The following is a 14,596-nucleotide window of genomic DNA, read 5'->3' as shown; positions in this document are numbered from 1 at the left end:
CTTAAGAACCCTAAATGTGAAATTATAGCTAAATCGGTCTAAAAATGTAGCTAAAAACGTCAAAATACCGCAAATCGGGGGTACCGTTATATGGGGGCTATACCAAAACGTGGATCTATGACCACAAGTTTTGTTATATAAGTTTATTGACACTTAAGAACCCTAAATGTCAAATTATAGCCAAATCGGTCTGAAAATGTAGCTAAAAACGTCAAAATACCGTAAATCGGGGGGTACCGTTATATGGGGGCCATACCAAAACGTGGACCTATGTCCACAACTTTTGTTATATAAGTTTATTGATACTTAAGAACAATAAATGTCAAATTATAGCTAAATCGGTCTACAAATGTAGCTAAAAACGACAAAATACCGCAAATCGGGGGGTACCGTTATATGGGGGCTATACCAAAACGTGGACATATGTCCACAAGTTTTGTTAAATAAGTTTAATGACACTTAAGAACCCTTAATGTCAAAATATAGCTAAGTCGGTCTGAAAATGTTGCTAAAACCGTCAAAATACCGTAAATCGGGGGGTACCGTTATATGGGGGCTATACCAAAACGTGGACCTATGTCCACAACTTTTGTTATATAAGTTTATTGACATTTAAGAACCCTAACTGTCAAATTATAGCTACATCGGTCTGAGAATGTAGCTAAAAACGTCAAAATACCGCAAATCGGGGGGTACCGTTATATGGGGGCTATACCAAAACGTGGACCTATGTCCACAACTTTTGTTATATACGTTTATTAATACTTAAGAACCCTAAATGTCAAATTATAGTTAAATCGGTCAAAAAATGTAGCTAAAAACGTCAAAATACCGCAAATCGGGGGGTACCGTTATATGGGGGCTATACCAAAACGTGGACCTATGTCCTATACCAAAACGTGGACCTCTGTTATATATGTTTATTGACACTTAAGAACCCTAAATGTCAAATTATAGCCAAATCGGTCTGAAAATGTAGCTAAAACCGTCAAAATACCGTAAATCGGGGGGTACCGTTATATTGGGGCTATACCAAAACGTGGACCTATGTCCACAACTTTTAATATGTAAGTTTATTAACACTTAAGAACCCTAAATGTCAAATTATAGCTAAATCGGTCTAAAAATGTAGCTAAAAACGTCAAAATACCGCAAATCGGGGGTATCGTTATATGGGGGCTATACCAAAACGTGGATCTATGTCCACAAGTTTTGTTATATAAGTTTATTAACACTTAAGAACCCTAAATGTAAAATTATAGCTAAATCGGTCTAAAAATGTAGCTAAAAACGTCAAAATACCGCAAATCGGGGGGTACCGTTATATGGGGGCTATACCAAAACGTGGATCTATGACCACAAGTTTTGTTATATAAGTTTATTGACACTTAAGAACCCTAAACGTCAAATTATAGCCAAATCGGTCTGAAAATGTAGCTAAAAACGTCAAAATACCGTAAATCGGGGGGTACCGTTATATGGGGGCTATACCAAAACGTGGATCTATGTCCACAAGTTTTGTTATATAAGTTTATTGACACTTAAGAACCCTAAATGTCAAATTTTAGCTAAATCGGTCTGAAAATGTAGCTAAAAACATCAAAATACCGTAAATCGGGGGGTACCGTTATATGGGGGCTATACCAAAACGTGGACCGATATAGCCCATCATCGAACTTGACCTGCCTGCAAACAAAAGACGCATTTTCCCAAAATTTCAGCGTCCTATCTCCATTTTTGTGGATGCTAGAGTGATTACCACAGACGGACGGACGGACGGACGGACGTGCTCAGATCGACTTAGAATTTTACCCTGATCAAGAATATATATACTTTATAGGGTCGCAAATGAGTATTTCAATGCGTTACAAACGGAAAAACAAACTTAATATACCCTCCATACTATGGTGGAGGGTATAAAAATCCACGTTTATTGGTCTGATGTTAGGTGAAAAAATATTCTTTAAAAAATCCACGTTTATTGGTCTGATGTTAGGTGAAAAAATATTCTTTAAAAAATCCACGTTTATTGGTCTGATGTTAGGTGAAAAAATATTCTTTAAAAAATCCACGTTTATTGGTCTGATGTTAGGTGAAAAAATATTCTTTAAAAAATCCACGTTTATTGGTCTGATGTTAGGTGAAAAAATATTCTTTAAAAAATCCACGTTTATTGGTCTGATGTTAGGTGAAAAAATATTCTTTAAAAAATCCACGTTTATTGGTCTGATGTTAGGTGAAAAAATATTCTTTAAAAAATCCACGTTTATTGGTCTGATGTTAGGTGAAAAAATATTCTTTAAAAAATCCACGTTTATTGGTCTGATGTTAGGTGAAAAAATATTCTTTAAAAAATCCACGTTTATTGGTCTGATGTTAGGTGAAAAAATATTCTTTAAAAAATCCACGTTTATTGGTCTGATGTTAGGTGAAAAAATATTCTTTAAAAAATCCACGTTTATTGGTCTGATGTTAGGTGAAAAAATATTCTTTAAAAAATCCACGTTTATTGGTCTGATGTTAGGTGAAAAAAATATTCTTTAAAAAATCCACGTTTATTGGTCTGATGTTAGGTGAAAAAATATTCTTTAAAAAATCCACGTTTATTGGTCTGATGTTAGGTGAAAAAAATATTCTTTAAAAAATCCACGTTTATTGGTCTGATGTTAGGTGAAAAAATATTCCTTAAAAAATCCACGTTTATTGGTCTGATGTTAGGTGAAAAAATATTCTTTAAAAAATCCACGTTTATTGGTCTGATGTTAGGTGAACAAATATTCTTTAAAAAATCCACGTTTATTGGTCTGATGTTAGGTGAAAAAATATTCTTAAAAAAATTCCCCCTTTAACGGAAATAAAAGAAAGGAATAAACAAAGATATAGCTAAGAACATAAGGAAGAATCTGGCTAAGCCACTGATTGTGCAAAATGAGATGTTGTTCGGAGTGCGGTTGGCAGGAAGTCAGACACATATAACACAAACTGTTCATGGAAATCTTTATGGCGAAGTTGTTGGCAAATGGGAATTGTTAACGATACTATGCGCAGTATTATTAATAAATGAAGTTAGAAACAATTGAAAGGGATGGGTGTGACATAGGGCGGAAGGAATGTATTAAATGGAGATGGGTAGTGAATTGCTTTGAATATTTTGGCAAGTGGAAGTTGACTGAAGTTGTTATATTTTCTCAAGGACTATCGGAGGTATCGAGATTCATGTGAGTTAGCTCCAGGACCTGAAAATATTTAGGGCGACTTAAGCCGATTCACAAATAAGAATAATGCAGATAAAAACAATTGGCAGATCATAAGACATATTTTAATTTCCACTCCAACCTTTTGTAGAACTAATTTGCGAGTCGTTGAATATTCAATATTGAAGTCTGATGTCTAACAGAGCGTTTTGATAGAATTTTGATAGTTGGCAAAACAGTTTGAGGGTTGCTGAAATAGTCTAACAGTGGTTTGATGCTGGAATAAGTAGCTTGAAGCGGGTTTGATATTCGTCTAAAGTAATTTGCGATTGCTAATCAACAAAGTAATTGGTAAAGAAGTTTGAAGCTATTTTAAAGGTAGTCTGATCCAGGTTTGCTATTAACTAAAGAAGTTTCATGCCAACTAGAGTTGTTTGATAGTAGTTTGATACTAATCAAATAAATTTGAAGCATGAATAAATAGTCTGGTGAGGAGTTGGTATTAAATAAAGTAGTTTGTGAGTAGTTTCATACTTGAAAAGGACGTCGGATGTTTTACAGAGTAGTTTCAAGGAAGTATGTTAGTAGGCAAAGAAGTTTGAAGCTTTATGATATAATCTAAAGGAAGTTTGATGCTTGACTAATTAGTATGAAGCGGTGTTTGGTGTGCGATAAAGTAATCTGCGCTACCCTTTTGGTAGACAAAAAAGTTTTGAAACTATTTAATGATGTAAAGGAGATTTGATTCTTGACAAAATTGTTTGAAGTGGGTTTGTTACTCGATCAAGTTGTTTGCGAGACATTTTTTACACGATAAAGAAGTTCGAAGCCTAACAAAGTGGTTTCATGGAAGCCTTTGATGGTAGGCAAAGAAGTTTGGCGCTTAACAAAGTGGTTCCACAGATGTGCTTGATGTTAGACAATGAAGTTTGAAGCTCGTTAAAATAGTCTGAAGAAAGTTTGGTACTTCACAAAGTAATTAGAATTGGATTTTATTGACAACCTTACAGTTCCGGCAGCTTTTCGCTTACGTCTTAATTTTTTTTTTTAGAATTCAGGGTTTTCTTGTCAGTATCCCTTGGCTTTGCCCAAAATTCTCGTACGGGGTTTACTTTTTTTATAAAGTTCCATGTCCTTTTGGCACTCTTCACATCCCTTTGTCTTTCTCCGCAGAATAGTCTTCCTTGCCTCTTTCCACAAATAATTTGTTTGTCTAAATAAAACATAGTCGGCTATACCGACTACCCTCAAACCTCCTTCCTTATGACTCTTTCCTTTTCGTCTTTTCAGCGAATGGTGGTGGTTACCAGTATTTATGGCATGCTTTACGGGATTTCAAACAATCAATTATGTTGTCGCATAATAACATAAAATGTCATATTAATTACAACCTTTAACCCACCCTCGCCCATCACACCCTGCGTAGGTTTCATAATTAATAATCAGTTAATCGAAACCAAATAAAAGAAAATGATTTTAGAATGGCATCAGTCGGCAGTTATCATGGGACAACTATTACAAATTGTTCTATTAGCGGAATTATTTATTCATGGCTTGGCCATGGATACAAGTTCGATAAATAGATCCATAACAGATGGATAGAATTTTAAGTTGGAAGTTTTACTGGGAAATATCTACAAGGAGAAGAAATTTGAAACTTTGTTGCTGGTGGCGGATCAAGACAGTCTAAAGGATATTCTCATGGAGGACACTTTTAACTTAATTCAGGTACCCCAGGTCCTGGTGACAACAGGAGCCAGCTACGAATTTGTAAGAACTTTTATTGCAGAGATATTAGCTGTTTTCTTAATTTCCAATAAGGTGGATATGGAGCTAATGACTTGGGCAGCGAACGTTTTAAATTACATGAGGCAGTCGAGGATTTTGGTACTGGTCTCCGGAGAAGCCGACGAGAAATTTCTGGAGAATTTCTTAAAACTTTGTGATTTATATAAAATGACAAATGTCCTGGTGAAAGGTCTCAATTCTGAAGAAGTGGACATCATACAACAACTGAAGCCATTTCCTCACTACCAATGGTCAGTGTGGAGTGGAGCGCCCTATTATCCCGAACATTGGCATAATATGGAGAATAAGTCGGTGGTATATTTTACCGATACCACCATGACATTGTCCTTTCCCTATGAAGATGGCAAGGGAGGTGTTAAACTCAATGGTTACATTGCCCGATTGGTGTTACTCTTTGGAGAAGTTTTCAAGGCCCACATGCACATGTATGCATCCCACGAGGTGGCAGCAAGGACATCCTTTAGCCAAGTCAATCAAATGGCCCAAGATAATCTCATTGACATACCCATGACCTCGTCCTATTACAACGATGGTAAATGGCTCTACAAATCGGCAGTATATGATTCGCTGGAGGGTCTGCTAATGATACCCTGTGCCCTGCCGCTCAGCATAACCGAGGTCTATGGTGTCCTGTTGAATCGTTACTTTTTTGGTTGCGTCATTCTTTGTACCTCAATTTTTTCCTTTTCACAATTTGTGGTGGATTATTTCTTCGATGACCATCATCTGCAGCTCCTGGATTCCCTGTTTAATTATCGCATCTTTTCGGGGATTTTGGGTCAATCATTTGCGCCCCGGAAATCGAAGTGGCGGTGCTTGAAATTAATATATATTCTGATTTTTGTGGCGGGGTTGAATATAAGTACCCAATTTGCGGCTAACATGAACACCCTGATTACCAGTCCACCCAATCATCCTCAGATTCAATCGTTTGAGGATCTCAAAAATTCACAGTTAAAAATTCTGGCCATCACCAGTGATATTGAGGCCATAGAAGATGCAGCCGACATTATACAAGATTCTCTACTGCTTACCGACAGCGTGGCCTACTACGAAAAAAATCGCAACAATTTCAATACCTCAAAGGGTTATTTTTTGGTTTCACTCTCCTGGAAGGTCCTCAAGCGTAAACAACAATATTTCACCCAAAATATTTTCCAAGTAAACGAGAAGATGACCCTCTTCAGTATGCCTTGTGCACTTCAGCTGCAAAAGCATTCAATCTATAAGGAGCCGTTGGATTATCTTATAAATCGGGTACATGCGGTGGGTTTGCCGCAGTATTGGTATGCCAGCACTTTTGCAGATATGCTACGGACAAAGAGGGTTACCATCAGTACTCCCAATTTGGGTAATCAGGCACGAGCCCTTCAGGTAAAGGATCTCTTTTGGCCTTGGATAATTTTGGTTGGTGGTTTGACTTCGGGATTTTTGATATTTTTGGCGGAACTTTTACGGTTGCGATTGTCAAATTCTGAATTGAATATTAAACAAATAAAATAAATTAAATAAAAAATAAATAAATAAATTTTAATTGTTTAAGAATATTTTTTTTCGCAAAATGTGGATTTTTTAAAAAAGAATATTTTAACACAAAACGTGTATTTTTTAAAAATATTTTTAACACGAAACGTGGATTTTTTAAAAAGATATTTTTAACACAAAATGTGGATTTTTTAAAAATATTTTTAACAGACAAAACTTGGATTTAAAAAAAAATTCACAAAATTTGGATTTTTAAACAAATTTTTTTTCACAAAATTTGACTTAAAAAAAATATTTTTTCAAAATATAAGGATTTTTTAAAAAACATTTTTTCAAAAATTTGGATATTTTATAAAAATTAAAATAAAAACATATTTTTGAAAATTTTTGATTTAAAAAAAAATATTTTTTCATAAAAAATTTCTTCAAAATCGAGGATATTTGAAAAAAAAATATTTTTTATTTATTCCAAAAAAAATTCACAAAACGCGGATTTAAAAAAATGTGTTTCAAAAAATTAAAAACGTAAATTTTTTTCAAAAAATTAGTTTTAAAATTGTGGATTTTTTTAAAAAATTGTTAAAAATATTTTTTACATTTTTTTCAGAGTTTTTATAGAAAGTAATGATGAAGTTAAGCCAATGGGGGAATGCTCCAGACTTAAGCAATCATATGATTGAATCTTCAACTGAAACAAAACAAACAGTTTAAAAAATATTTTTTCACAAAATGTGGATTTTAAAAACAAATTTTTCTGAAAACGTGGATTTTTTTTTAAAAACCTTGCTACTGAAACTTTCTTGCTACCGAATCGCTAATAAAAAATTGCAGAAATAAACCGGAATACTCGTTGATGACCTTTGGATATAGTATTTTTTAAAAAAAATAAAAATATATTTTTTCACAAATAGTTGATTTAAAAAATAATAATTAAAATAATATTATGTCAAAAAAATGGGGCTTTGAAAAAATTGTAAAAACAAGTTGAAAATATTTTTTCAAAAAACGTGATGATTCAAAAAAACATTTTTTCAAAATATATGAATTTTTAATTTTTTTTAAATGTGACTTTTTTTAAAAAAATTAAAAAATATTTTTTTTAAAATCTTGATTTTTTTAAAAAATATTTTTTTATAAAACATTTCTTCAAAATAATATTTTTTTAAACTTGGGTTTTGAAAAAACTTTAAAAATAATTTTTCACAAATCCGGTTTTTTTTTCAAAAAATTAAAAACGTCTATTTTTTCAAAAAAATAAAAAATTGTTTTTCAGTCGTCTCTTGACTGCGAAACCATTCAAACGTCAGTAGTAAACCGTGATAACTCTTCAAGTGAATTTAACATGTGTTCATCATCCAAATCTGCAATGTTTGAATTAGACAACACAAAATTATTCAAAAACATCACAATCGGTCCAAAATTCTTGCTAATTACAAGAATTAATAGTAATGAAACATTAATTAACGTTTCTCCATTCTTAATAAAAAAAAGTGATTGACGGTGTTTGTGGAGAAGTTGAAATGTGCAAAAAACTCCGCAACGGAGAGTTACTTGTTAAAACAAAAAATGCTACTCAGGCCACAAAACTCATACAACTTGTGTCTCTTAATAATGAGATAAGAGTAGAAGTTAAGGAGCATAATCACCTAAACTGTAGCAAAGGTGTAATTTATAACAATGACCTTAGAGGAATTCCCGAAAATGAAATCTTGACTGAACTTAAACAACAAAATGTAATAGAAGTCCAAAAAAATATTAAAAAAAGTAAATGAATCGTTAGTTGAGACTGGATTAATAATACTAACGTTCTCCCTACTAAATTTGCCGGATAACATTAACATAGGCTATGAAAAGTCTGTAATTCGTCCGTATATACCACTTCCATTAAGATGTAACAATTGTTTTCACTATGGTCACACAACAAAACTATGCAAAAACAAAAAAATCTGTACAAACTGTGGTGAAGAAGAACATATAAACGACAATGAACTTTGTGAAAATGTCCCGTCTTTCTTAAGTTCAAAGAAATTCAAACAATAAAAACAATAGAAAAAGTTGATAATAAAACGGCAACAGAAAAATATAAAGAACGGCACCCAAACGACAATTCGTTTTCAAAAACAACACGTACTTTCGTCAAATACGACGATCTACAACAAACTAAAACAACCAACAAAACATCTGAGAATAAAGAGGAAAACAAAACAGGTGTAAATCCAACAACAACAACAGCTGCAAACCTGAAAAAAACATCAACCATTACCATTCTCCCGAAGAACACCAGTAAGAGGGTGCGAAATGAATTGAAAAACAAAATTACTCCAAATAAAAACAACAAAAAACAAGTAAAAAATTATCAGTCGGCTTTGCCGACAGAGATATACCCTCAGCCTGTGCAAATTGAAACACTTTTTTCACAAAAAACTTATGTATTTAGTTGATTAGGATTAAAGTTCAAAAATTTTGCGGAAAAGGTAGTTAAAGGAATGGACCGACATAGAAAATGGGGGTGCAATAGGGGGTTTTTACACCCTTCGGGCTATTTTTTCAGGAAGTATGGACTTGCCCCTGAGGAAACTTTTACCTTCGTATAGGGGACAGTGAATACAAGATGTTACAACAAAAACCAAGGCGATTCGAGAGCAGGTCCTAAACTGAACTTTTCCGAAATTTTGTGTGAGAGGTACTCGAAGGAGTTTTCCGATTGAGTCCATATTGGAACCTCATCTAAGTCTGGTTGAAATTTCATTATGTGCAAAGTATGGACCAAATCATTTACTTCCTTCAAGAGTTATCGTTCGCACAAATTTTCCGAACATTTTCGAACTTTTGTGGGGGAGGTACCGGAAGGAGTAGACCGATATAATCCATCTTTGAACTTGAACTAAGTTTGGACAAAATATTACGAAAGCCAAATTTTGGACTGAATCGGCAGATCCGTTCGAGAGTTATCTTGCGCTCCAACCACTACACACGGTGTCATAGGGTTTTTTGTTACTTTCAGGCTATTTTCTCAGGAAGTATGGACTTGCCCTTAATGAAACTTACAGCGTCGTATAAAGGACAGCGAATACAACTTGCGTAAACAAAAATCAAAGAGATTCGAGACCAGGTCCTAAACCGAACTTTTCAGAAATTTTGTGTGGGAGGTACCCGAAGGAGTGGACCGATTGAGTCCATATTGGAACCTCATCTAAGTTTGGTAGAAATTACACGATGTGCAAAGTATGGACCAAATCGGTTATTCCCTACAAGAGTTATCGTGCGCACAAGTTTTGCGACAATTTTTGAACATTTGTGAGGGAGGTACCTGAAGGAGTGGACCTATATGGCCCATCTTCGAACTTAAATCGAATCTGGACAAAATATTTCGATACCCAAAATTTGAACCGAATCGATTGATTCGTTCGAGAGTTATCGTGCGCACCAGCCAGACAGACGGACAGACAGACAGACGGACGGACATTGCTAGATCTACTCAAAATTGTCTGAAACGGATATCGTACAAACATACTTGGGGTCTAAAACCATTATTTCGATGGGGCACATTTTTGGTCGTATCAAAGTGTAAATACCCTCTTTAGCCTAAAGGCTGAGGGTATAAACACTAGCCAAATTCATAACTCAGTCAAATTTAATGATTTTAAACAACGGCTCGCCAACTCATTTCTCTACACATAAAACATTCACACATATCGATTTAACATTAATTTCACCAATTTTATCAATTACTGGAAAATTGAAACTGAACTTTATGGAAGCGATCACTTTCCTATAATTACCACTCTGTTCGCTCAAACCAATTCTATACACCAATATAGACCCAAACCACTTTTTAATACTAAAAAAGCCGATTGGAACCATTATATGTTTTTATCTGAAAAGCTATGTTCAGAGAAGCCATACAGTGATAACATAAATAAAGAAACTGCGAACATTCAAAAAATTATTTTAAAGTCCGCTAACGAGTCTATACCTCAGTTTAAAATACCAACAAACGATCGAACAGTTCCCTGGTGGAACAGTAAATTGGAAGACCTTAAGCGAAAAAGAAATAGCCTCTTCAATGTATTTAGAAGGAATATCACAAATGATAATCTCATTAATTATCGAAAAGCTAATGCTATATACAAGAGAGAATTAAAAATTTCCAAACAAAAATCCGTTGAAAAGTTCACTTCTGAAATTGATACTTTAAGCCCAACAGACAGAATTTGGAATAATATACGCCAATTCTGTGGAATAAAGGTAAAAACATCCATACATTGCCTTTCGGATGTAAATGGTGACAACATTTCTGATCCTGCACAAATAGCCAATCGCTTTTGTAATTTTTGGTCTAATTCGTCTGAAGATACTAACTTCCCCGACGAATTTAGATCACATAAGAAAACATTCTCACAAAAACCTAGATCTCTGGTCTCAACCAAATTCGCCAGTCCTTTAGAAAATGACATAACTCTGCTGGAATTAAAACTTGCTCTAAATCAACTTAAGGGCACCACCCCAGGACTAGACAGAATAAACTATCAAATGATTAAGAACCTCGGTAATAAATCCAAAGAAAGGTTAGTGCTACTATATAATAGCATATTAAATACATATATTCCTCATGTATATAAAAACAGTCTTATAATACCAATTCCAAAACCCAGTTCTGATAAAACATCAGTTTTGTCATATAGACCTATCTCTTTAAACACATGTTGTTCCAAAGTTCTGGACAAAATCATTGCCAAAAGGCTATGGTGGTTTGTTACAGCTAATAAACTCCTTAGTCCTTGTCAGTTCGGCTTTAAAAAGGGAAAATCAATTGTTGATCCGCTAATTTTTTTAGACCACCATATAAACTCTTCTCTAAAATGTAACAAACACCTTTCAATCATTTCCCTTGATTTTTCTAAAGCGTTTGACAAGATCGGGGTGCATGCTATTCTAAGTCAACTTGAAGAATGGGGTATTGGTCCAAAAATATATAATTATATTAGGAACTATATGTATAATAGAAAGATAAAAGTTAAAGTTAACTCTTGTCTTTCTGAAACAAAAACCCTTTACAATGGAATTCCTCAAGGTTCACCACTGTCTGTGGTTTTATTTTTAATTTTCTACAACAAGCTTTCAAGAATATTAGAATCTCAGAAAGACATCAAATGCATATCTTATGCTGATGATTTCATAATAATTCGAAATTTTTCAAAGCAGAAGCTTCCAACTGTAAATGTTGGTAATGTTTTCCCAGAAATAGAAAAATGGTGTAGTTTTTCTGGTGCTCAGTTATCACTAGAAAAATGTAAACATCTACACATATGTCGTAAACGAAATTGTCATCCGAAACTTATCTCTAATAATCATACAATTCCTTCAGTGGAAACACTGAAGATTCTTGGAATTACTATTAACAAAAAATACCGCTGGAATTCCCATATCGACGCTTTATGCTTGTCTCTTCAAAGTAAACTTAACATAATAAAATGTTTATTAAATAAAAAATTTCAGTGCAACACATATACCTTAATTTCCATAATAAATGCCATCATTGTATCTAAAATTAATTACGGAATATTTTTATATGGATACACAGCAAAATCAAATTTAAACAAGATTAAAACCATATTTAATGCCGCTGTACGAAATGCTCTAGGAGCACATCGTACAACCAGAATATCTAATTATTTTTATTCGAAGCTAATCTTATGCCAATTGAAAGTTACAGAGATCTTTCTACAGCAAAACTCTTTAAATCTATCCTTCTAAATGACAATTCACCAGTAGTTGAGCTATTAAAAAAAAACTGTCAAAACTAAAAGGTTCTCCAACATCGATTCAGCTCTAAAGCGAATAAAAAGTTTCTGTGGTATATATAGTATTCCATACAACCGCAAATTAAAATAATTCGTCTGAGGTTAGGACACTCTGGTGCAACGCACGATTGTGTCACTAACAAAGACATTAAAAAGGAATGCCAATTTTGTAAATGTCCTACATTTGATATGAATCATCTATTGTTAAATTGTCAACATATCACACATTATTCTAATTCATTTTTTCCTAACAATAACTTACTCGATAAACTCGGAAATCCCAATGATACTCATCTTATTGAAATAATTCAATTCTTAAAACGTAGTAATCTTTACCATGTAATATAAACAAAATTAAGTCATTAGTTTAATTATACCAAATTGTATATTATGATTATTGCTATAATTTAAAAAACATAAATTTGTATATATGTACATACATACTATTTTCAGCTTAAGGCCTCAGTAGCCAGAGCTGTTACGCCCATTATATTTATAATTGTTCACTTATAAATATAATTGTTAATAAATAAATAAATAAATAAATAAAAAATTGTTTTATTGGGATAGCTGTTACAATTTTGATTTTTCAAAATAGTCTGGCTTAATCAATCCCATTGATGTTGTTTTAATATTTAAAACAATTAATTTATTAGTGGAGAAGGTTTGGCAAGGGATAAGGCAGGGAAGACTATTTTCGATCCTCGCCACAGGATCTCACCAGTTCCCTTGTTTCTTGTCTGTGGATATTCTCCACCGAAGTTATTTTTCAATAACTTCTTCAACAAAAAACTTGTTATACCCAAACATCTATCGTCAGCTCAAAGTATAAAGGTGAACCAAGAAAAAACTTCAATGAAAAGTTTTTCTTTGGCAACCTCACACAACCCCGACGAAAGTGTTTGCAAAACAAAGCAAACCTTCTTCAAATTGTAACAGCTACCCCAATAAAAAACGCCACCAATGTTCTATTTGAGAAACACTGGCACGGTTTGTGTGTGGTTGGTAAAAGCTACCAACAACATTTTGTATGATTGCAAACACTTTCGTCGGGGTTGTGTGGATTTTTTTTAAAAATGTAAAAAAAAAAAATTTTTTATGTTTTTAAAAAATATTTTCTCACAAAATTTGGATTTTTAAAAAAATATTTTTCACAAAACTTGAATTTTTTAAAAATTAAAAAAAATATTTTTTTTCACAACTAGTGGATTTAAAAAAAAATTTATAATATTTTGTCATAAAACGTGGGATTTCTTTTAAATTAAATTAATAATATTTCGTCATAAAACGGGGTTTTTTGAAATAAAACTTAAAAATATTTTTTCATCAAAAGTGGTTCTTTGAAAAAAATTTAAAAAATAATTTTGCACAAATTAAATAAATAAATAATAATATATTTTTCGCTAAACGCGGATTTTTTTTAAAGAATTAAAGAAAATTTAAACTTGAATTTTTTGAAAAAAAATTAAAAAAAAAAATATTTTTTAAAATGGTGGATTTTTTAAACAATATAAAATATTTTTTATAAAACGTGAATTTTTTCAGACGTTTTAAATTTTTTCCAAAATGTGGATTTTTAAGAAAATTAATAATACTTTTCATAAAAAGTGGGTTTTTGAAAAAATAATTAATTTTTTTTTAACGTGGGGTTTGGGACAATTTTTAAATATTTTTCACAAAACGCTGATTTTTTCAAAAAATTAAAAAATATATATATTTTTAACTTGGATTTTTTCCAAAAAAGTAAAAAAAATAAATGTAAAAAATATTTTTTTATTTAAGAGTTTTAAAAAAACGTCAATTTTTTAAAACATTAAAAAAATACAGTGAGGATTATTTTACAAAATTTAAAAAATATATCTACAAATGTGAATTTCTTGAAAATTAAAAAAAAAATAATTTTTTTTTGCAAAACAAAATATGGATTTTTTAAAAAAATATTTTTTATGGAATATTTTTTCTTCCGCCATTAGAGCACAAAACGTGGATTTTTTAAAGAATATTTTTTCATAGCTTGGGTATTAATTTTCCCCAAGGAATGAATCACTTACCCATTACTATATAACTATTGCTAATTAATTCTTAAGCATCTACGCATTTAGTTTCTTATTACTTAATTAAAATCCATTTTATTCTTTAGAGTGCTATATTAGACAATAACAGAACATTTGAAGCCTTTAATTAATGCCTTGTGATTTGTCACTTTAATAAATTAATTAAATTAAGCAGGCTCATCCCAAGCACTGTAACCAAGGATATTAAGAATTGTTCTCACCTTTTCTGTCCTCAGTTTGATTTAGTCCT

At 32.3% G+C, this 14,596-nt stretch overlaps 1 protein-coding gene across 1 annotated transcript; it reads left to right on the top strand.

Moving 5' to 3' along the window:
• Positions 1–4,895: 4,895 nt before the first annotated feature.
• On the top strand, positions 4,896–6,506 carry LOC141392102 (uncharacterized). Its single transcript, XM_073965058.1, has one exon. The coding sequence runs from the start codon at positions 4,896–4,898 to the stop codon at positions 6,504–6,506; it is 1,611 nt and encodes a 536-aa protein (XP_073821159.1).
• Positions 6,507–14,596: the final 8,090 nt, after the last annotated feature.

Source organism: Musca autumnalis, unplaced genomic scaffold (assembly GCF_047663935.1).
Source record: "Musca autumnalis isolate F117 unplaced genomic scaffold, ASM4766393v1 scaffold_2, whole genome shotgun sequence".
Lineage (NCBI taxonomy): Eukaryota > Metazoa > Arthropoda > Insecta > Diptera > Muscidae > Musca > Musca autumnalis.
Note: the sequence above shows the minus strand (reverse complement) of the source record. Positions and strands in the feature narration are given on the sequence as shown.